Below are 24,242 nucleotides of genomic sequence, written 5' to 3' on the forward strand. Positions count from 1 at the left end.
GGGGCACCCCGTGTGATGCCATTTATTTTGGATGCTGGGCAGTGTGGGCAGCAGAGAGGACAGCAGTGTGGATGGGCCCAGGATGGTAAAAACGGGGCTGAAGACAGGGCAGGTTTCACTCCACGATGCTTGTCCTTGTCCTTCCCACCACAACACCCTGGCAGGTTTTAAATAGGTTTTTAGCAGGACAGGGTGTGTGTGGGGGGTGTTAATTGTTTATTAACAATAATGAACCTTAAGGAATTTCTGCTTTTCAGTCAGTTCCTGGTAAGACCTTTGCTGAAAATCATTGTTCTGAGTGGGGAGTAAACTGGATTTTAGGAAATAATTTTTTTTTAAAAATAGGCTATAAAACATAACAGAAAATGGGTTTACTGACATTTTTGACACAGGCACAAATGCTGAACAGCACAGCATGTTAGCCTGGAAGGAGCTAATGTTTCCAGTACCCAAACCAATTTTTCGTGAATGGTCTGGCAAGTTGTAAGATACACGAGTCAAGCTCTTTAAAGCTAGTTTTGGCTATCAATATCTCATAACTACAAAGAATCTGGCTACAATTCCTCAGTCAAGAATATGTAGATACCAAATTAGCAAGATTTGGTCATTGCTGTGAGAGGTAAATTCTGACCAGCAATATGGCATGGTATCAAGGCAGGCAGTACATGATGACAAGAGCAGGTCTAGATCTTCACGGGGGCTTAGAAAATTCTGGGAATAGCTTCCCTTTTCCTTCATCCTAGTTAGCAACCAAGAATAGGGAATAAGCTGGGAGGTGGGGTTGGGGAGCAGTGGTTTTTTCACTGTCACCAAATTGAAATAGCGCACAAAACCATTCCTTCATTTTACAATACAATTAAACTGAGCCGCAGAGACAGGAAGGAAAGCAGTCTATTAAGTGTCCTTTAGGCATAAATTGTAACTGATAATTTTCTTATCAGTTTTCCTCATACTCTTCCCCTTCTGCCCTGTTCTCTGGAATACAGCCTCAAACTCAAGGTTCAGTGAAGTGGTGTATTTTCCCTAGCAAGACAGTACACGCAAACATACCCTCACACCCTCCTCTTCCGCCTCTGCCTCAGACAGCAAGCCAGACCTCCTCGTCGGCTCTGGCCCAGCCCCGGTGCAAGCAATCCTCCATTGCAGAGGAACCAGCACTGTGCAGTTTCACACATTCATGGCAGCAGTTAAGGGAAAGTTGTAGTGGAGGGCTGGTATTTACTTGTCAGTGCTGGTGGACACATGAAAAGTGGTTGCAGGTAACTCAAAGCTCTGCAGGACACCTCTTGTTCATTCAAAGGGCCTTGTCAATATGTTGCTTAAACATGCAATTTGGTGCTCTTTAACTTAGGGCATGCTGGTAACTTCTCTGCCTGTGACCCTCATATTTAGCATGCAAGGAATGGTTCAGTTTGGGTTTGAGGCCTCAGAGGCAATATTGTAGATTTACAAACTAGTCACTGGTACCTTATCACCCTGCCCAAAAAAACCCCTTGCCCACAACAAATGTATATGTTATCCAGACTGTGATGAGGAAATGTGCATAAATAGGAGGTGAAGGGATGATTAAAACATCTCTTTAGGGCTCTAATCTGTAGTCTATCTTTCTGTATTACTTGCAAGTATCTGGCACAAATATTTATTTCTCTGAGAGATGTGTTGACAGGAAGGGAATTCCCTGTTTCAAAGGCAAACTCTTAAGTCTTTCCAGGGAAGGGATCAAATACTCAGTTTTAACAATACATACTGGTTTTCTCCTTGTCAATAAACACCCCAAATATAACAAGTTGTAAATGAAAAAGTAACAGTGAATGAACAGAAGTTTGTTTTTTCAGGTACTACAGATAAAGCAGTGAAGTACTTGCTCATGGAAAGGGAAACATGGGGCAAGGAAACTTGCCATCATTCCCTCAGTTAGGATTCAGAAGGATATTTAATGTATTTTTCTCCTTCCCCTGCTCACACTAGTCATACACCATTAAGGCCTGCTGTGGTAAAAAAGGATTTTAAATCCTCCATTTCCTTTCAAAAAGTGGCTGAAGTTGAAGCAGGGATCCAGCATTACCAAGCAGTGGGGTAAGACCACACACACCCACAGAGCACAGCTGTGAATGCGTCATATATGTGTATGCTTATTCACTTCTCAGATAAAGCTTAACATGGTCTTTCAAACTCTCCAACCTAAATTTCAAAGCATCCCACATGTGTCTTAGTGACCTGCGGGGCACACCAACTTTGTAGGATGTGTTTGACCTTGTTGTTTTTCCCATTTGGCCGGCATGAATGTCTCAGGACAATTACCATTCTCAACTCTTAGCCTATTTGCAAACTTCTTTTGCTATTTCCAATCTAAAATTTTAAAGCTCTAGTACGGTTAAAGATGAGTGAGAAATCTCTGTCCTGAGGTTACTACAGGAGAAATAGTAAGTAATAATGCCTATTGTAACCTTTTATAACTTGTGAAGATGGAAAGTTTGCTTGATTATGGGAAATTTTTACCATTACCGATTTTCTTTTGCTGTTATTTATTGAAGATCATTCTTTTGTTTAAAAGTATCATTCATCCAATGACAGACTGAAAAAAAAAAGCCAAACATCCTAGCTGGCAAGGATGACAGGCTGTGCAGCCCAAGATTAAACAAGAAGGTGTCAAACTGAAGAATGGCATTCAAAACAACCTGTAGGCAAATGTGTCAGTAAAGAAATGTAGAGGAACTTGGCCCAAATGGGACCACAGGGCTCCAGACATACACAGCTCCACGAAGTTGTCGTCTAGTGGATTCACATCGGGCTGTAGAAAAAAAATCCTTGTTTAACTAAATTTTAAGCTCACTGGAACATAGATGTTTTCCTTACTGTGTGTATGCACAGCAAATAGCACAGTGACATGGCAAGACACCACTAGTGCTGCTTGAACACTTATGATGTAGGGTAGTGTTGCAGATCATCATTCAACCCAGAACAGGTAGTTAAAATACTATTTTCAAAGCCATAAAAAGTCCAAGACAATTAAGACAGAAGATACTGAGCAAAATGACACTGTTAAGTCTTTTTATTAGCATTTACTGTTGTTCTTGTTATTCACACTTAGACAACTCAATTACACAAAGTCATTTATATGAAGAGCTCTGTATTGATATCATAAGGTGAGAAAGTGTACACGCCACAGTGAAACATTCTGTAGATAGAGTGAAGTAGGACCTTTGATAGAAGGGATTATTTCCGAGAGCCTATGTGCAAATAAAGGTAGCTTTCATACTATATACAAACTCATATTCACAGAAAATATACTGATTCAGAGATACAAGAACTTCACCTAGTCAATAATGATCCATACACACAAACACATGAGAAAAACTGGAATTTGCAGGGGGTTGCCTGGACTGGCTTCCATGGCAATGTATTTTTTTTTTTTAAAGTTTGAAATGAGTAAAATGGGGGACTTCTTCAGATTTCTCTTACAATAAGTTGAAAATGAGAGATGAAAGAGTATGAGAACTACAAAGTGAAACAAGCTAAAAAAGCTTTATTACAAAAATAGCATCTGATTGTCAGTTATAACACGCTACTATTATTTTCACATGACAATACAATGGCCTGATCTCGCCATCTTAAGTGACAAAAATAATTTCTACTCATGTAAGTCAACTCCCCAGAGTCAGGATTGCAAAATTAAAACTGTGTAACAGTGATCTTGATAATGGAAATGAACACAAAACCAAGCGAAATCCCTTTGGCATTACTTAATTTTGATGGGGGATTAAAAGAAATGGTTGATTTCTATTGAATAGCCTGACCCTGAAAACTTTAACTCGTTTGTAAAACAGATGTAACAGAAGTAACTCATCTCATAAATCTACTAAAATATGAGGAGCTTCCTTTACTGTGATCTCAGTGGGAGAAAGCATTAGAATAACAGGATGATATAACTGCTTCATTGGGCCTGACTCTGCAAGCATTGTATTCCTTCTTCTGGGGTGAACAAGGATTGGCAGGATTGAGCCCCTGCTGCAAAGGCAGTGTGCAGCATTTTGTACAGTCCCACAGGGAAGCTCAAGAATATGAGCAAACTCCCCCTGACTTACAGCTTCACTAAGGCAAAACCAGATCCTGCTTTACTGTACATTTATTTGTCAGTATTTTACATTATACCTTAAACAGAGACATGAAAAGGATTCTTTACTTTAAAATTAATGATCCCCTTATTTAGAAACCCCATACTAGTCGTCTGGGTTTTTTATGGCTTCTTTTTGCGTTAAGACAACTATGTGACATAAAATAAAAGTAAAAAAAAAATAGTAAAGTGCAAGATCTTTAAAAACACATACAAATTTCATTGTTTGGATTGGTTTTGTGTTTGATGAGTGGTGAATTTACAATAATTCTACATGCATGTACAGTTCATTTACCAATCTCGAATTATATTATTTCTTACTCAATCTTGTCACAGGCCACTTACAGCTCATGTAGGAACAATGTGGTCAGTTGTGTGTCTGGTCTACCCATGCTCCAAGTGGTCACATGGCTTCTAGGCTGGGGTTCACCTCCATCTAGCTGTCTGGGAGCACGGGCTTGGTGCCACACTAATGTGATTACATGCCTTTGGGAGAAGACATGTCTTACGTCCCTGCAGGCAGGAGCATGGGCAGGGGAACGCGCAAACTAGCTGCACCCATCCAGGCAGACAAGTCCTGAGCTGCCATACACTGACAACTAGCAACACACAGCAAATCTACAGGATGACTTGTCTGGACTACAGGGCTGTGATCCACATATGACTTGTGTATCAGATGGGTGCATAACTTCAATCTGGAAGTTACTGTCCCCAGTCCCAATGGAAATGATACTGATATTCTTGTAATTGTTGGCAACAGATCCAAGAAGGATCATTTTAACATCAATCAGAAGTGAAACCCACATCTGTTGAAGGGCTGGAGCAGGACTCTTCTCCACACTGTTGAGTGCAAACTATCCCATTTGCTAACCTCAAAATTCACTTTCTGCAGATACGTTTCCAGCTGCAAGTTCTGGCATCAAACTTTCCAGAAATAGCAGGAAAACAAGAATCACCTGCTCAAAGGAACTAACCATGCCTCTTTCTCAGTTACTTGTGTCATTATTATTTACAAGAGGTAAAATAGTTTCCAAGAATACAAGTGAATGCAATTTTTCTCTTTGTACATAGCTCCCAGGACAATTATGTTTGTTACGCAAGTGCATTTATGAAATACGGGATCCTAGGATAAAAATCTTATCTTGCCCAAGTTAATGGCAGAAATCTTCTGGATTTCAGTGGGCCAGTTGTTGGAGAAGGGATTATTTCTTTGTTATAAATTAAACAAATCCATCTGATCTAGATATTTGATTCAGAACATAAATTATATGGACCACAAGATGCTATTTTAAGGAATTACTGCTGAAAGAAGAGTAATTAAAAAACATCATATATCCCCTTTTTCGCAAAATATGTAATGAAGTAAAAGACAACCAGAGAAATAATCCCTTAAAAAACACCCAAACATTAAGAATATGTCTAAGCATCTATTTTTTACAGTACTTGGATTAACCACGTTTAACCTACTGCTTTGTGGACCTTCATATCCACACACAATAGTACCATGAGTGACAGCGACCATAAACTACTTCACAGTAGCATATGTGGAAATTACGTGGTAGGTTCATTGCCATTACAAACATCAAATGACATCTAGGTAAGCTTCTTTGTCACTCACTGTGCTTTATGCTTCATAAAGATTATGCAGCCAGCCACATCAATTGAATAAATAAGCAGAGGCATAAAGACACAGAGAGCCTGTCTGCACTACAAGAAAGCAGTAGCTTTCAGTAAAATAGTTAATTTAAAATACACAAAGCTTTGCTGAAAGATTTATCCATGTCTACATGTAGTTCTTGAGGATATCATCCTCGTATCACACTTTTTAATCACACTTTTATAGCATTTACCCTACAGATTCAACCATGGTGGCTTCTGCAGACAGAAAACAGCCTTTTTTTTTTTTTTTTTGTGGACAACAGCAAATACTTTTGGACTCCAACAGTATTTTGTACTGATGGGGCCCATTCTCTTCTTCAATTCCAGTGAAGTTAATGCAGAAAATCTTTAAAACAGGTTACAATCTGACCCATGATCCTACTCAAATTCCTTCCAAAAATCATGTCCAACATTGGTTCCGTTCAGGTGTGATGGTGTCACAGAGAGTTGGATATTTAACCTGAAGTTGCATTCTTAACCTGAAGTTGCATTTTTATCTTACTTACTGTGTTGCCAGCCTGGTGGTGTCCTGAAAACACTAAGCTAGAACAGAATCTTGATCATAACATCAATTTCTGTAATTATTCATTTGTGCTTCATTGCATACAGCAGCATCAATCAAATAAATGAGCATAGGCATACAGGCAGGTGGAAGAGGCTTCAATGCTGACGAAGTAGCTGTAGAATTCGGGCAGTTTGCAGGACCAGATCCCTAGCGAAGTCATTCAGAACTTTGACTGAAGAAAACAGAAACTTAATTTCGACTTCTAGGCGTACAATGTTGAGAAACTTTCATGGATCCCACCCCAAAAGAGTTATGAACCATGAGAAACATTTTTTGCTGGGAAATTTGCTGTCATTGTAAAATAGGAATGTCCTAACAAGTGGTGTGCATTTTTGGCATAGTTGAACCTGGACAGCTTATGGACACCCAGCCATTGGGTTGCAGCAGCTCTCAGTTGTTCTCTCAGCACCCCAGTTCAAGATTTTCAAACTCCTCCTGCATGGGACAAGGGGCCATGCTTCTCCCTCCATCCCATTCCTCTCTTTTTTCTACCAGTACAGCTGTTGCCTTATAATCAAAGAACATATCAGCGTGCAAGTATCCTCAAACAGTTTACCTTGGCAGTTATGCAGAAAGCTGGCTTGGTAAGTATGACCAGCTTTCACAGCCGGCCTCCACAGAAAGCACCACACAACTGCAATCTCTCCTGTTACCCCTGGAGCTGAGCTGCCACTGACCGCACAGTTACTCAGCCATTTGAATAGTGACCTGCCCAGCAGATGCAAGGCAGTGGGAGCTGTGAGGTGTCTCATTCCTGAGGGGAAAAAAATGACTTTTCATACCTTCCAGGATAAATATGTTGATAGGGATGAGCAGACGCAGGAAAGAAATGAGTCAGATATATTTTAAGACTGCATACAAACACCATTAGAGGATACCAGCCCTTAAAACTCTTCCTTCAAGCTGCTGATGCCAGCTTTGGACTGAAATATTCCCAGCATGTAGGACTTTCATTTGGTTACTCTTTTCTCCCTGCCTGCCCTCAGTGGGGCAGTAGTCTCTGCTGCCACTGCCCTCACTTTGCAGACTGCACCAGAGTGTCCTCACCCTCAAGGTCAGGCAGGGCTTGTTGCAGGAGTTACACCATGCTGGCCATGAAGTCATTAAAAAAAAAAAAAAAAAGAGGAGTAATGTACTGAATAGACATCTGACTCTTGTCCTTCCTTGGTTTCTTGATCTGAAAGGTCAGACCAGTGAATCTGGGCATCTTTGTGTATAATAAGCACCCATGCACACAGACCTATCATGGTCCTGCACATGCTCTTTTAGATCACTCTTATTCTACTTACTTGGGAAAGGATCACGTGTTTTGAGCACTGCCTTCAGGAATACATGCATTTGGTGACTCCTCTGGGACAGATTATACTGTGGAGTCAGCTCTGTATTTTGGGACGCCTGTCTCATTTGAGCTCAGCGGTTTTGGGTTGTAGATTTGCTTTTGCAAAATTCCTGTTCTTGTCAGTAGAGGGCAGTGTAGGTATGTATTTACGTATCTGTCCATCGTGTACACCCGTAGAACAGACGTTCGGAGGTCGGCAGCGCTATTGTGTGGTAAGGATTCCGCAGCAATGAAGGAAGGATCTTAAACACGCAGACAAATTTTTGCTCACAATGAGAGAAGCTCACACGAAAAAGCACTAAGAAGCAAGAGATGTTGCAAATGTATGGTCAAGGTCAAATACTGATTCTGAATGTAGCTAGGACTTAATACCTTAGGACAAGACATGAGTAGCAGACATTGTAAGTCCTAGCTTTCTTGCTTTTGTTCATTAGTGTCTCACTTTTTTTCTTCACGATATCACATAATATTAACATTTTAGTAATTTTTAATGTGTATTTTTTACTGTTTTCTCTACCATTGTTTTCTGTCAAGTCCTTACTCTAACCAGATACTGTTATACACAAACACATATAACAGGAAAACAGTAAAGGACAAAGGGGGTGAATGAGAAGCAAACAGCATGGAACACAGAGAAACAGACAAGACAAAATGTGCTGAGCCGTCTGTTACACAGCTGTAAGCACGGCATTGCTGTTGTGAGCACAATATGAATACAAAACAATGCTGAAACAGGTCACAGAAATGCACTAAAATTTAATGAACTCTAACTGCACAAAAGAACAAACAAACAACAATTATCTGAAATAATTTCTTAACACCCATTCCAGTCCTCCTTTTTTAAAAAAAAAAAAAAAATCATCCAAACTACTGGAAAGATGAACACTTCGTTGCTTTCTCCCACCTCCTTTTTTTTATTCTAGGTTTGGACCTTCTTCTGTCAGGATTTCAGTAAAAGAATATTGCATTTTCTCTCCTTCCTGGGCTTATTTAGACATTCACACTTCCAGCAATACTGAAAATTTTCATGTAGGTTTCCTGCAGCTCCTGTATATTTAAATTGTTTCAAGATTTGTAAGAGCAAATATGAACAGCCCCAGCTTTGTACATCAGCTGGGGATCTCTTTCAGCAATGGCTATATGTAGCTGTGAAGGTCCTTACACTCCAAGTAATAGTGAAAGATAGACTGTAAAACATATATTCACTTCAGCAATTAGGCTGCCACTTTACAACTACTTCTATTTTCTGTATGAAATACTATGCATAAGCAAATTAGCCTTTTTATTCTGGCATGAAAAGGCAAACTCATAACAATAACAGCATCTGAAAGCCATTGGTACTGTTAATGGTATTGCTGCACTACAAAAAATGGTGTGTTCACATAGTAGTTGTATGATCTCTCTGCATGCGGTGTTGCTATTAGAAAAGAAAGAGTATCCCCATTCTGATCTTTGTATGTGAATGCAATGAAAATCTGCACCAGTTACAAAATGGTCAGGCAGTGTGGCCCCTTCAGTGCCAGAGTCAGAGTTTCTGGAATCTGAAGAGTTTTGCAAGATGTAATAAACCACCATTAACATCCTGCTGATTGCCTTTACAGACCTGTGATGCAGAGGATCAAAACACTGATGAACTCCCTGGCTTTGCTGAAATCACATAATATAAATTCACTTTTATGAAGAGATGTGCAAACTCTTCCCTGTCTGTGACTCATGCACTCAGTGTATGCTTTCCACTCAGGAGTTTCAGCAGATTACCAGAAAAATTTCATACCAGGGAGTGTGTGGGGTGGTGCTTCCACAAAGTTAATATTAGCATTCCCCTTAGAAGATGACAGCTTTAAGAACTGAGCATGTTGTGTTCCTGTCTATACTACTACGGCGAACGAGAAGTCCGTGGATATGTACTATAGACATAGGAGAAGCAGTTACTTTCATCATTTCCATGCGTGAGCAGCATCTCCAGTACTGAACGGCGAGGATTTTCTGCAGCAGACAAAGAAAACCTCAGCACAGCTGGACTCAGCCCTTCACGTGTGACTGCACTGTCCAGCAGCGGTCATTCTTCAGCTCTGAGATCCACCCTTTGTGTCCTTTTCTTTCTTTCTCTCTTTTAAAATTGAGGGATAGGAAATTTACAAATCCATGGGTTATTCTCATAGAAGCTTTCCATTGTGGTTTTTCGCTGTTTCATTTTGATTTTTTTTTAATTTTTTTTTTTTTTTCCTTGAGAAACAGCACTTTCCACTAGATGGAGACAGGACACTGGATCACTTTGTCCTCCAGGAGGACACTGACAATCAGGAACACAAAATAAAGCCCAAACATGAGAAAGCCCAGGATTTTATTCATCCTCCACCTGCAGAAAGCGATGGAGAGGATGACAAAGAGCAGCATGATGAAGAGGAGGACAATCGCACAGAACAGACCATTGCTGCTGACTGTCACCGGGGCAAAGCTGGTAATCACAGCATACAGGAGCCATGGAAGAGGAAGGCTGTTAAGAAACAGAAAAATAAATTGGAAACATTGCAGAGGTGCAGAAAGGGACACTAGAAAGTTTCTGGAGGCACTTCAAAATACAACCAGAACTTTCCTGCATAAAGTGAGGCAGGAAGAGTTTTAACTCTTCTAGTGTGTACATAAATCTAATTTGTCAGCTTGCTTGCTGTTCTTGAGAACACATGGGATTCAGGCCCTCCACTCTTCCATCAGTTACATGGGTGAATTATTTTTCCTTTGGCTGACAAATCACCTGGCATCCTATCTGTGAGCAGGAAGAGCCCTTTCATTTGTTTCTGGATTTCAGACCACCTGAGGAGGAATCTACTGCCACTCTCTTTCCAAATGCCTGCATGACAGGAGGGTGGGTCACATAAAGACATGTCCTTGCCATGAAGAACCAGCACTCTGCAAGGCACTGATCCCAAAATTTGGCCCTTAAAAGCCTTGATCCACATTTACTGTATAAACTTGTGTTAAAATGTGAACTTCAACTGAACTCCAGCTTAATTTCTATTTCTGTATTTGCTGTCATTGCCTTTCTCATCTCTGATGCCACAGAATGAGGCAACATCCCTCTGGAAGATGTCAAGCTGAAATTAATATTTAAGCCACTGATCGGAGCTTAGCAGGCTTAGAAAGCACGAAGAGAGATGTCAGAAGCTCACGACATTCAAACTTTGAATAAGCAGCTCAAGAGAGAATAATTTATTACAGCCTCAGTACTAACTACACCACCCTACAGCTCAACTGAGCCATTTCTGTTGTAAATATACCAGGTCTAGCAGACTAGTACAGGACAACATTTCCACTGGCAGGAAGACTGAAAATTTTAAGAAAAGTAAGAAAGCATCACAAAAGAGAATAGTTTTGTAATGCACCCTTACGTACTCTAAGTTGAAGCACATAATAGTGAATAATGTTTTCATGTATTTTGCAGGTCCGCTGCTTATAGATGTTATTTCAAACACTTCATGCTTCTGGATTAACAGAAAAAAGTGGCCCCGTCTCCTGGTTTCAGCTGGGATAGAGTCAGTTTTCTTCCCAGTAGCTGGTATAGTGCTGTGTTTTGGATTTAGTAGGAGAATAACGTCAATTACACACTGATGTTTTCAGTTGTTGCTAAGTAATGCCTATACTCAGTCAAGGACTTTTTGGCTTCCCATGCTCCTGCCAGTGAGGAGGTGCATAAGAAACTGGGAGGGAGCACAGCCAGAGCAGCTGACCCAAACTGGCCAAAGGGATATTCCATACCATGTGACATCATGCTCAGTATATAAACTGGGGGAGGTGGCCAGGGGGACAGTGATTGCTGTTTGGGAAAGGGCTGAGCATACCAGTCAGCGGGTAGTAAGCAATTGCATTATACAGCACTTGTTTTGTATATTCTTCTATGATGATGATGATGATGATGATGATGATGATGATGATGATGATGATGTTATTTTCTCTTCCTTCACTGTCCTGTTAAACTGTTTATCTCAACCCACAAATTTTACTTTTTTTGCTGATTCTCTCCCCCATCCCACTAGTAGGCTGTGTGGTGTTTGGCTGCCTGCTGGGTAAAACTGTGACAGGCATTTTTGGTGTCCAATCTGGGGCCCAAAGAGTTGAGATAACGACAGATCTGACCAGAGCATGTTAAAACAGACTTGTTATACGTATTCATTATATTAGTTCAATAGCCACTGGTCACAATGTTGATTTATTTACTCTCAGAGTTGTGCTTGTTATCAGAGCTGTGTTGTCTAACACCTTATTTCCTCCCTATTGGGCTGATTAACAGCTCTGGATTCTGGATCAAGGTTATCATTCGGCTGTCCTGTGTAACACTGATTGTGACTAATCCGGTATTTGTACTCTGCATTGCTGTCACCTCCGTGCTTCAGGAGGCATCTAGCAGGAAACTATTAATAGTTACACTCTTTACCTATTCCCCTTGGAGAACCAATCTACTGGGGAGATGGGGGGGGGGGGGGGCGGGGGAATACTTTCCCCTTCTCCTTCACCTTCCCCTTGGCTGTTGTAACCAGCCAACCCTCTCAGGCTGGTTACAACAGCTCTTGAGAATTCTGAATACCCCTGAGATGTTCAAACTAGCAAGTTCCTATTGCTAGGCTTTCTGAATGTGTTTCAGGTCTTGTTTAGGGTTAAACAACTATTTAAGAATATCACTCAGAGATCTGCCCCAAGGCTGGATAGTCATGGGTGGTATGCCATGTGGGAGAATATGGGCAGGTATCTAGAGAATGTCTCACCTCCAATCGTCCAGACCTTCACTCCTAAACAACTACAGGACCCTGATAAAGTGACAGAATATTTGAAAGGAAAATGCTGTGGCTATTCCAAAGAGGCTAAACTCACCACGCTGTGCTATAGGCCCTGGCCAATATCTACCAAACACTGTTCTATAGTAGGTAGCACCTTCAGGGACAAGAGAAGGTTAACAGACTGATGGGCACTGTGGCTACTCCAACCTTAGTGACAGGCGTTGTGGCTACTCAAACCCTGGTGACGGGTATTGCAGCTGAACCCAAGAACCAACGCATGCCATTATCAGTTGCGCCTATACATAAGAAGAAATGGACACGAAAGTCGACCCATTTGGTAAAGGATGATGAAGTGGAGCCCTCATGAGAACAGGAGGAAGAGCCAGAACCAGAGGTAACCACCTGATCCCTGTCCCTGAGTGACCCACGAGATTGGTGAAAAGATTTCAGCCATGGTCCAGGTGAACACGTTATCACCTGGCTGCTCTGATGCTGAGATAACGGGGCCCATAGCCTGGAATTAGAAGGCGGGGAAGCCAAGCAGATGGGATTCCTGTCTAGAGAAGGGGGCATTGACTAGGTGATTGGAAAAGGGTCACAAGTCCTCAGACTCTGGAGGCGACTCTTGTCAGGCGTGAAGGAAAGGTATCCCTTCAAGGAAAATGTTACATTACCCAGGCAAGTGCACCACCATGGAGAGAGGTATCAAGCACCTGAGGGAACTAGCCATGCTGGAGGTGATTTATAATGACTCAAACAATGAGCAGTTACCCACAGATCCAGATGAAGTCCAATGCACGTGACTCATGTGGCAAAAGCTTGTACGGAGCACACCACCGTCATTGTACACCAACTCATTGGCAGCAATGGACTGGAAAGGCAAAGAGGCACCAGCAGTGGATAAACTGGCTGACCGACTCTGGCAATACAAAGAAAATCTCTCTTCCTCCGTATGGGCCTGTGGCTCACCTGTGGAAAAACTGTCTGAGAAGCCTGAAAACCTGTTCGAAAAACTGTTCTGGGAGTTCCAGCAACTCAAACTCCCCACCTGTACAGACCAGTATCTCAGCTATTAGGAGTAAGTGTTCTGCTCAAGAGAGAGGATGTAGAGGGTACACACCACGGGTCACCCTGTCGTTTTACCTCTCTGACCATGGAGAGGACATGAGGAAGTAGGATAGAAAATCTACCCTAGAGGCATGAGTATGTGAGTTGCAAGGAAAAACAATCACAAAAGGGTGTTCTTCCATGAAAATTGCTGCTCCAGTTTCCAGTGGGCAGTTCCCCAGACAGAGTAGAAGGGCTGATCTTACTTTTGATTTTTAAGGAAGGAAATTCTGACTTGCATTTACAAGAAGTGAATAATGAATACTACGGCCAGAATTTGAGAGGCCCTGCCTGCAGCCAGGTGGAGGAAAGGACAATTGGGTTTACTGGATTGTGTGGATCCGATGGCCTGGCACGTCAGACCCCCAGGAGCATAAGGCTCTATTGGACACTGATGCACAGTGTACCCTAATGCCATCAACCTATAAAGGGGCAGAACCCATCTGTATTTCTGGAGTGACAGGGGGATCCCCACAGCTGACTGTACTGGAAGCTGAAGTGAGTCTGACTGGGAACGAGTGGGAAAAGCATCCCATTGTGACTGGGCCAGAGGCTCTGTGCATCCTTAGCACAGACTGCCTTAGGAGAGGGTATTTCAAGGACCCAAAAGGCTACCGGTGGGCTTTTGGCATAGCTGCCTTGGAAACAGAGAAAATTAAACAACCGTCTACCTTGCCTGGTCTCTCGGAGACCCTTCTGTTGTGGGGTTGCTGAGGGTCGAAGAACAACAGATGCCAATCGCTACCACAACAGTGCACTGGTGGCAATATTGCACCAACCAAGACTCTGATTCCCATCCAAAGCTGATTTGTCAACTTGAGAGCCAAGGAGTGATCAGCAGAACCTGCTCACCCTTTATGTGTTTAGCAGTCCCATATGGCCAGTGCAAAAGTCTAATAGAGAGTAGAGACTGATAGTAAACTATTGTGGCCTGAATGAAGTCATGCTGCTGATGAGTGCTGCCGTGCCAGACATGCTGGAACTTCAATGTGAACTGGAGTCAAAGGCAGCCAAGTGGTACGTCACTACTGATATCGCAAATGCATTTTTCTCAATCCCTTTGGTGGCAGAGTGCAGGCCACAGTTTGCTTTCACTTGGAGGGGTGTCCAGTACACCTGGAAACGGTTGCTCCAGGGGTGGAAACAGCCCCACCTGTGCCATGGACTGATCCAGACTGCACTGTAATGGGGTGAGGCTCCAGAACACCTGCAATACATTGATGACATCATCATATGGGGCAACTCAGCAGCAGAAGTTTCCGAGAAAGGGAAGAAAATAGTCCAAATCCTTCTGAAAGCTGGTTTTGTCATAAAACAAAGTTAAGCTCAAGGGACCTGCACAGGAGCTCCAATTTTGAGGAGTAAAATGGCAAGATAGACACCATTAGATCCCAATGGATGTGATCAACAAAACAGCAGCCATGTCCCCACCAATTAGCAAAAAGGAAACACAAGCTTTCTCAGGCATTGTTGGCTTTTGAAGGATGCACATTCCAAATTGCAGTCTGATTGTAAGACTTATCAGGTGACCCAGAAGAAGAACAATTTCAAATGGGGCCCTGAGCAACGACATGCCTTTGAACAAATTAAACAGGAAATAGTTCATGCAGTAGCCCTTGGGCCAGTCTGGGCAGGACCAGATGTTAAAAATGTGTTGTACACAGCAGCTGGGGAGAATGGCCCTACCTGGAGTCTCTAGCAGAAAGGACCAGGGGAGACTCGAGGCCGATCCCTGAGGTTTTGGAGTCGGGGATACAGAGGATCTGAGGCCCACTACACTCCAACTGGCAGATACTGGCAGCATATGAAGGGATTTGAGCTGCTTTGGAGGTGGTTGGTACTGAAGCACAGCCCCTCCTGGCACCCCGACTGCTGGTGCTAGGCTGGATGTTCGAAGGGAGGGTCCCCTCTACACACCATGCAACTGATGCTACATGGAGTAAGTGGGTCACACCTATCACACAGCGGGCTCGAATAGGAAACCCCAGTTGCCCAGGAATTCTGGAAGTGATCATGGAGAGAAGGCAAAGATTTTGAAATATCCTCAGAGGAGGAGGTGACATGTGCTGGAGAGGCCCCACCGTGTAATAAACTGCCAGAAAATGAGAAGTAATATGCCCTGTTCTCTGATGGGTCCTGTCGCATTGTGGGAAACCATTGGAGGTGGAAGGCTGCTGTAATCCTACACCACAAGTCACATAAACTGCTGAAGCAGAAGGTGAATCGAGATAGTCTATGGAAGCGAAAGCCATCCGGCTGGCTTTAGACATTGCTGAACAAGAGAAGTTGCTGGTGCTCTGTCTCTATACTGACTCATTGATGGTGGCCAATGCCCTGTGGGGGTGGTTACAGCAGTGGAAGCAGAGCAACTGGCAGCGCAGAGGCAAACCCATCTGGGCTGCCCCATTGTGGCAAGATATGCTGCTGACTAGAGAAGCTGGCTGTAAAGGTACGTCACGTAAATGCCCACGTACCCAAGAGTCAGGCCACTGAGGAACATCAGAACAACCATGAGGTGGATCAGGCTGCTAAGATGAAGTGGCTCAGGTGGGTTTGGACTAGCAACATAAGGGTGAATTATTTATAGCTCAGTGGGCCCATGACACCTCATGTCATCAAGGAAGGGATGCAAACATATAGATGGACTTGTGATTGAGGGGTGGACTTAACCATGGACACTGTTTTACAGGTTATCGATGAATGTGAAACATGCGCTGCAATCAAGCAAGCCAAGTGGTTAAAGCTTCTCTGGTATGGAGGACGATGGCTGAAATATAAATATGGGGAGGCCTGGCAGATTGATTACATCACACTCCCACAAACCCGCCAAGGCAAGCATTATGCACTTACAATGGTGGAAGCAACCACTGGATGGCTGGAAACATATCTCGTGCCCCATGCCACCGCCCCGAACGCTGTCCTGGGCCTTGAAAAGCAAGTCTTGTGGTGACATGGCACCCCAGAAAGAACTGAGTCAGACAATGGAACTCATTTCCTAAACAACATTATAGACACCTGGGCCAAAGAGCGCAGCATTGAGTGGGTGTATCACATCCCCTGTCATACACTGGCCTCCGTGAAAATTGAACAATACAATGGACTGTTAAAGACTACACTAAGAGCAATGGGTGGTGGGACCTTCAAACATTGGGATACACATTTAGCAAAGGCCACCTGGTTAGTCAACACTAGGAAATCCGTCAATTGGGTTGGTCCCGACCAATCAAAACTTTTATGTACTGTAGAAGCAGATAAAGTTCCTGTAGTGCATATAAAGAATATGCTAGGGAAGACAGTTGTGGGGTATTCCCTACCTATGGCATTGCTTTTGTTCAAGGACCTGGGTGTACTTGGTGGGTAATGCCAAGAGGATGGAGAAGCCCAATGTGTACCTCAAGGGGATTTAATGTTGGTGAGAATAGTCTATGATTTGAATGATATGATGTTAACTGCTATGTAATACTGTATGTCATCACTACTATGATTGCTATATGCCATATCAGTGGTATTACAGTAAAAATCACCCAGATTAATGAAAATTGAACTTTGATGAAACTGAGCAAAGTGCAGTGGTGATGGAAACAGCATGCAACTGGCTCCAGCATGCAACACTCCAACAGCACACACCACCTCTCCTGCACTGAAGGAGTGTTATGACAGATAGAGCCCAAAGTCATGGACCAGATGAACAGAACAGATGTTTTGGAGGGATGGCCCATAGACTAAGGGAATGATATCTGTGTGAATATATCAAAAGACAGGAAAAGTGGTGCTGATTAACTGGAATGTATTGGAAAGTGTAGGACCTGGGCACGACATAGATGGTACAGAGTAAGAAAGAGACTGTCGTCGTTTAACTTGGCAGGCAGACAAACACCATGCAGCCATTCGCTCACTCTTCCCCCACCAGTGGGATGGAGGGAAGAATCAGGAAAAAAAAAAAGTAAAATTTATGGGTTGAGATAAAAACAGTCTAACAGGACAGCAAAGGAAGAGGAAAAAAATAACAACAATAATAATGAAAATAATGATGATGATAAAATAATATATAAAACAAGTGATGCACAATGGAATTGATTACCTCTCACTGACCCAGCCTGTTCCCAAACAACAATCACTGTCCCCCCTGGCCACCTCCCCCAGTTTATATACTGAGCATGATGTCACATGGTATGGAATATCCCTTTGGCCAGTTTGGGTCAGCTACCCTGGCTGTGCTCCCTCCCAGTTTCTTATGCACCTCCTCACTGGCAGGAGCATGGGAAGCCAAAAAGTCCTTGACTGAGTATAGGCATTACTTAGCAACAACTGAAAACATCAGTGTGTAATTGACGTTATTCTCCTACTAAATCCAAAACACAGCACTATACCAGCTACTGGGAAGAAAACTGACTCTATCCCAGCTGAAACCAGGACACACAGTTTTTTTGCTTTCTCCAAAGGTACTGCCACTGGCGAACAGATGGATTAAAAAAAGACATTAATTATCCACTCTAACTTCAGGATCCCTTTCTGTACCTGTGCAGTTGCTGGTATATTTTCAGCAGTGAAAACCATGATCTGTTCTACAACTAAGCTGCTCAGTACTATGACTATGACTATGACTATGACTATGACTAGTTCTGCATATGTAATAGCAAGAAACAACTAAAGATGGAGAAACTGAGAGTATGGACATGATTCTCAGTGCCTCTATCCTGTGTTGAAGATGGGAATGTGGGAATAAAGACAGAGTTTGTCTGTATATTTCCTGTACATTTTTAAAATACAGAGGCATACATTACAACATTTCTGGACTTGATCTACCTTGGTCTCAAAAGGTCAAAAAGGAATTTAAATTCCAACCACATGTCACACATCATTATCCTAGAGCTGCTGTGAAGCACTAAGTGTAAACAGCACATTTCTGCACAATCTTTTGTTGCTTCACATCGTCAGAGCTATACTAAGAGTCCTTTGTGTTAATAGAGAATTGGTTTGTAGTTTGGGACTTTTCAGGTATATAAAAAAATCAGATGTTAACAACAGCCTAAACAAGCTCCACAAGACAATAACATTTTGTTTTTATTACAGCAAATATGTTGAATACTGCAGAAGCAATGAATTGTTCCTAATCATCCTTTATAAAGAAAGCTCTAATATAAGCACGATGAGTGGTAACATAAGCAAACAACAGCAACCTGACAAAATCATAAAAAGCTTCAGAAATTCCTCACTGGGACAATGCTCTTGCATACTCTTTTAAAGTGCAATTCACTTGCCTAGGCAGCTCTGCAATGTATCAAAGGGAGAATTAGGCAACAAATTCGTAACAATTCTGTCATGCAAATGTATATAAACTTCTGAGCATTTGAAATAGTAATATCTCTTGCATATTTTGAGCATCAATGGCAGAAAATTCTTGTAGGCAACACCTTGGCAAAACCACAGCCACATGCTAAGAACAAGAGACTTGTTAAAATAGACACAATTTTCTTGCTGTATGACTTACCCTACTGTGATGTCAAATATGTTGCTTCCAACAGAACTGGATACAGCCATGTCCCCCAGACCTTTGCGTGCTACAATAACACTGGTAATAAGGTCAGGAATGGATGTGCCAGCAGCTAGAATAGTCAATCCCATGATTTCTTCGCTAATACCAATGGTCTCTCCAACCTAAAACAGTTCAAACAGAAATAGCAAAAAATCATCCTGTGGTGAAGAAATGCTCTCTGCTGTAAACCTCTTTAACCAGGAATATTATTCTGGAGCTTGCCGACTAGCTTGAAGAATACAGGCAAGATTGGAGTATTACTCGTTTTCACAAATTTCCACGTTTCAGGAGAAAGATAAGATTGTCAAATAGAACCAGTAGGTATTGACAAGCGGTTGCTGACGGCTCGGATGTTACCAGAATGATCAAATCCTGTGGTCAGGACAACCACAGCTCTCTGAACTACTTTCCATTTATTGAGTAGTGATTTACTTCATCCATGGTTGCAGCTCCTAAAATAAAGCACTACTCAGCATGAGAGAGATGATGGACTCCAATTCTAAACAATGTCTCACAGTGCAAAACACAATGCAGGGCTTGTATTTTGTACTAGTTTCACCTCCTTACCTGATGTGCCCACCAGACCATTAAGTAAGAAAAAAATGCAATCCAGCTGATAGAGCCAAAAAATGTGATAGGAAAAAATTTTCTTGACCTCTGAAACAGAAACAAAGAAAAACAGTGAACACCTATGTTGAAGGCTGATCTGCTGTATTCTTATTTGCTTCTCAATATGGGAGTGGTCTCATTTTTTCTTTATTACCTGTTCTGACCAACTACTCAGGTCATGCTCAGGTGATCAAAGTAAATGTCAAGAATGGTAAGAAACTGACTCCCTGCACTGGTACATACTTACCTATGCCTCATTCTTCCAACCACTTCAGTTGTAAAATAACACCTCCTAACAACTTGTATGATGAATGGCAAGTTTTCGGTTGCCATTTGTATGATATTCTGTCACAGTTTGCATGTGTTTAGCTGAATGGTTGTTTGACTTCTAAATTTATAAATAACCTCATGCTTATTCAGAAAGAATATTTTCAAATTGCTAAAACAGGTAACAATACCTTTCATTCATACATCAATAACTTTGTGCAACACCTTTCACAGTCAGTATAACAAAGGCTGCCATATGACAGAGCTAAAAAAGTACACATCTACAATTTATTAGGGCATTTACTTTCCTTGGGAAAATAACCCACTTTCTCAATTAGAACAGAAGATATAGTATGGACATATCTGCCATGCTGTGTTTTGTAGAGAAGTTTGTTCTAAAAAAACATGTGAAACACTGAGGCCCTTCAATGAATTAAAAAAATCTGTATACCACCAAAGTAACTTCATTTTCATTTCCAGTGTCTCCCTTACTAATGTCAAAATTTGAATAGATAGCATTCTTGCAGCAAATGGGTTATATTCAGATTAATGATTTATTTTAGTTTCTGTTCTTTCCAGTCTTTTGCATCATCCATATTTCCTATTGGCTAGCTAGATCTATGTAACAAAAAGAGATCAAGTTAACTACTAAAGGAAGGAAACATAACTGCAGTACTGTACCAGGCAATCACTGTCTAAATCAGATTAGTGTTTAAAATGAAATTTGTACCGTGAATGAATGTTACCAGTCTTGAATGAAACCACACTATTTATGGGCATTGACCTTCTGAACACAGATCCTCACCCCAGGTGACTTCCGACATGCCACGAGCAGAGTCCTACAAATTTTCATGAATAACCACTACAACTGCTTGTGGGGTAAGTTATACCACTTTGAATACTTGTTCCAGCTGCTGCTCAATCCTGCACTACCTTTTCCTGTTAAGTCTTCACTAAATCAACTTCCACTTTTTGTTCTGCAGGTCACCCAGAATTTTTTAGGCAGTGCACCTTGCCTGTACCCCTCTCCACTGCAGGACCTGCCCCTGCTGCACCAGGAGACTCATTAGCCGGTGGGTCATTCCTAGGTGTTGTGGGAGCGAACAACTGCAGGGCTTTGCCTGAACATGACTTTTGGAGAGAAAACACTATACAGATTTTGCCAGTTCAGCTTGTTCAAGCCATTAAAAAGACCTCTTTTTTAGGGAGTTTACAGAGCTGCACAGCCAGCTTTTCTCATGTAACAGACACAAGAGGCATTTATATGGGACAGCCTCATGTTTAGGAACTGATCAGCATGGGTGACCGTGGACTAAGAGGTGCTTAGTGAATTGGGCTGGCCATTACAGCTGGTCATGCAGCAATGACACTGTTCTTTTGTCAGCTGAACCAGAAAAGAGCAAGGCTGGTCCACAGCTCATTGAAATTGTGTAGACTTTTTCTGCTGATGTAAATGGAATAAGATCAGGTCATTAGTGATGAGAAAAAGGTAAAGTCAGCAATGGCAATTGTGCGTGCTCATCTACAGGATGGGACAATTAAAAGATCCATATCTGCTCTAACAGCAGGTGCAGCTGAAGGCTGTGCTATAGAACACTTACTCACTCCCTGTGGGCATGCTAAATGCCCTCCTGAAAACTGAGCTTGTAAACATTGACTAACATAACCTATACAACTCCACAATTGAATATACATAGGAACACACATTAAAGATGGTACAAATTTAACAATGCTCCCAAATCCCTTAATGTAAATAATTGAACTTCTGTTGGAGTAAGAAAATCATTCCAATAGGTGTTTTAAATGAACTATCTTTAAATATAGGCATAAATAGCCACAATGGCACTTGGAAACATCCTTTTCATATAAATTCCACTACTGTCACAAGCACTGTTTTTAGAACTGCCCAGGGTACTTTGGTTGATAGGCTTCTTAACTGCTTCTTGACACTTTACAGAGCTAACAGAATTAACTTTACAAAAGAGAGTTCCAAATTTTTATCAAATCAGAAAACCTGATAATGAGCTTCCTACTCAGATGGACTTTTAATTCTAAAATCAAAACTTTACATGCATTGGGGGACAGAAGACCTTAGTCTGAAAATGAACACAATTTGATAGGAACACAAAGATGGCTGTTAAAATAGTGACTGACACCAGTGGGAGCAGAATTGAGTCCGGAAGGGATAAAAGAATTTAAACAGCATTTTCCAGTTTTAAAACTAAATAGCTAGCACTTCTTCTTCACAATTCTTAGTAGCCAACTCTTTCAACTTTCAACATTTTTTGTCTTCCTTGTAAAAACTTGTATTTTCTGGCAACACATATGTTGAATGAGATGATGAAGTGATAAGCTTGTTGCAGCTGGTCAGAAAATCTACACAGAGCACCGCATCGCAATACAATTTGAATAATCACTACACAACACTTAAGATACAAGCATACGTTGGCTTACACAAAATGAATACAGCAAAAGCCTTACTGGCCAGTAATAGCTCTCTGTCAGTGTGATTATATATACCAAATGGTTCTTGCAAAATAACGAGACATTGCCTATCTGAGTCAGACACCCACAGAACTGGGATGGCTAAGAATTACAACTCAGTAACTTTGCAGCATGTGTATTCCTAGCCTGTCTTAGCCAATCCTCTCCCAGTAAAATTAACTGATAAGCAGCAGTTCAAGACTAAGAGTACTTTAATAGGCATAACAGTTTAATTACCTGTTTTAAAAGGGGGAACATTTAAACACAAGAAGGACAAAATTCACACACTTGTACATACTACAGGTGATGAAATCAAGAACGGACTCCATAGATGCTGCTATATAATTTGCATATAGATTAAATTTTTAAAAAGCAGTAATGAGTGTGCTGATTCTTTTTTGGATGCCGGATTTTATTTCCAGAGTATAATAATCATGCTTATTTTGTAACTAATGACAGCATTCTTTTGAGATTTATCTCATTGCAACTTCCTAGCTCTTGGAAGTATAGAAAGGTGCCAATTCCAAGCATTTACCTAGAAGAATTAATCAGAGACAGCAGACAACAATACTTCTCTCTATCTTTGCTAGTAGCTGTTGTGATGGTTGCCTTGTAATGACAGAGAACCCAGTTTATTACCATTTGGTTCTTTTGTGGTCATGGTAACAAAGAAATTAGAAAAGCCACGGCTCATTCAGTTCATATGTTATTTCCTTATAACAAAAGAGAAAGAATTTCGTAGTTTCACTGTATATTGGTTGGATTGGTGATGTTCCTGTCTATCGGCAATCTTAAGGACATTTTTCTTGGTACGTTTCTGTATTGATTTCATGCCAGTGTCTGAAAAACAGGACTTTAAGTAGCAAGAATGATGATCCAAGTATGAAGGTTTTTCTTCTAAGAGACCAATCCTGAAAGATAGTGAATGCTTAATAATTTGCAAAGTAAGTGCCTTAATTTTAGCCAGTGTTATTACAACATCTTTACTTCACCTTTAACGTGAATGAATCTTATGTTCATCTTGTACATAAATTTATCTGCATTGCAAGCTTTGATTTTCCTTTCGTACTTGACAGTGCTTAAATCTGATTACTCAGAACCTGCTCCTGAAACTGGATCTGTGCAGGAACATCTTGTCTTTGTCCCCTTGGTAACAGTGCATTTCTATATGGCAACAAGAGTTCATGTAAGTTGTACCTGTTCATTGGTAATGGAAATTTGCAGAGATACAATGAACTGCCCCATATGGGTCCAGTGACAGCAGGACCGGAGCCCCGATAGCCATTTTTCTGGCCTGTAACACAAAGGGATGGACAGTGCAGTATGGCTATAACAAAAGCGATGGCCACTGACCCACTGGGCCACCTTGGTCACACCATTTTCCCGTCAATCTTTCAGTATCCCTTACTGCAGGAGGTGGACAGTTACGTTTGTGGCCTTTACAGAGCCACTGGGGAAATGAGCTATTAGTACGGGAAAAATACCCGTTATTGTTCAAAACACCTGAACAAAAGTCAGGTACAAATTTCCCCAAGGGCACACCTACCTCTAGTGTATTGCTATTGCTATTGCCAGTAACATTATTGATGTTATAGTAAGGATTTTAATATATACTGACTTAATGTGAGCAGGTATTATTAAGCACTAAACACACATTAAAACATGTCAGCTATTGAATCAGCCAAGAGTTAGTTGAACTAATGCATAATCTGCACTAAGTATATAAATGTCTGCATATGTGTACACCAGAGCATAATAAGGCAGTAAGGATTTTGTTAACTTTATAACCA

At 41.5% G+C, this 24,242-nt stretch overlaps 1 protein-coding gene across 6 annotated transcripts in view; it reads right to left on the reverse strand.

The window, feature by feature from the left end:
* Positions 1 to 8,174: 8,174 nt before the first annotated feature.
* Positions 8,175 to 24,242, reverse strand: part of SLC24A2 (solute carrier family 24 member 2) — a 122,009-nt gene continuing 105,941 nt past the window's right edge. For 5 of the 6 annotated variants that reach the window (XM_054809397.1, XM_054809394.1, XM_054809396.1 and 2 more), the window contains 3 exons: positions 19,660 to 19,749; positions 19,048 to 19,214; positions 8,175 to 10,174 (listed from right to left, as the gene is read on the reverse strand). In XM_054809397.1, coding sequence (XP_054665372.1) covers positions 9,925 to 10,174; positions 19,048 to 19,214; positions 19,660 to 19,749 — 507 coding nt within the window. In that variant the 3' untranslated portion in view covers positions 8,175 to 9,924. The remainder of the gene's footprint in view (positions 10,175 to 19,047; positions 19,215 to 19,659; positions 19,750 to 24,242) is intronic. The other variant, XM_054809399.1, reaches the window with a different exon arrangement.

The sequence above is a fragment of the Grus americana genome, chromosome Z (genome assembly GCF_028858705.1).
Source record: "Grus americana isolate bGruAme1 chromosome Z, bGruAme1.mat, whole genome shotgun sequence".
NCBI lineage: Eukaryota > Metazoa > Chordata > Aves > Gruiformes > Gruidae > Grus > Grus americana.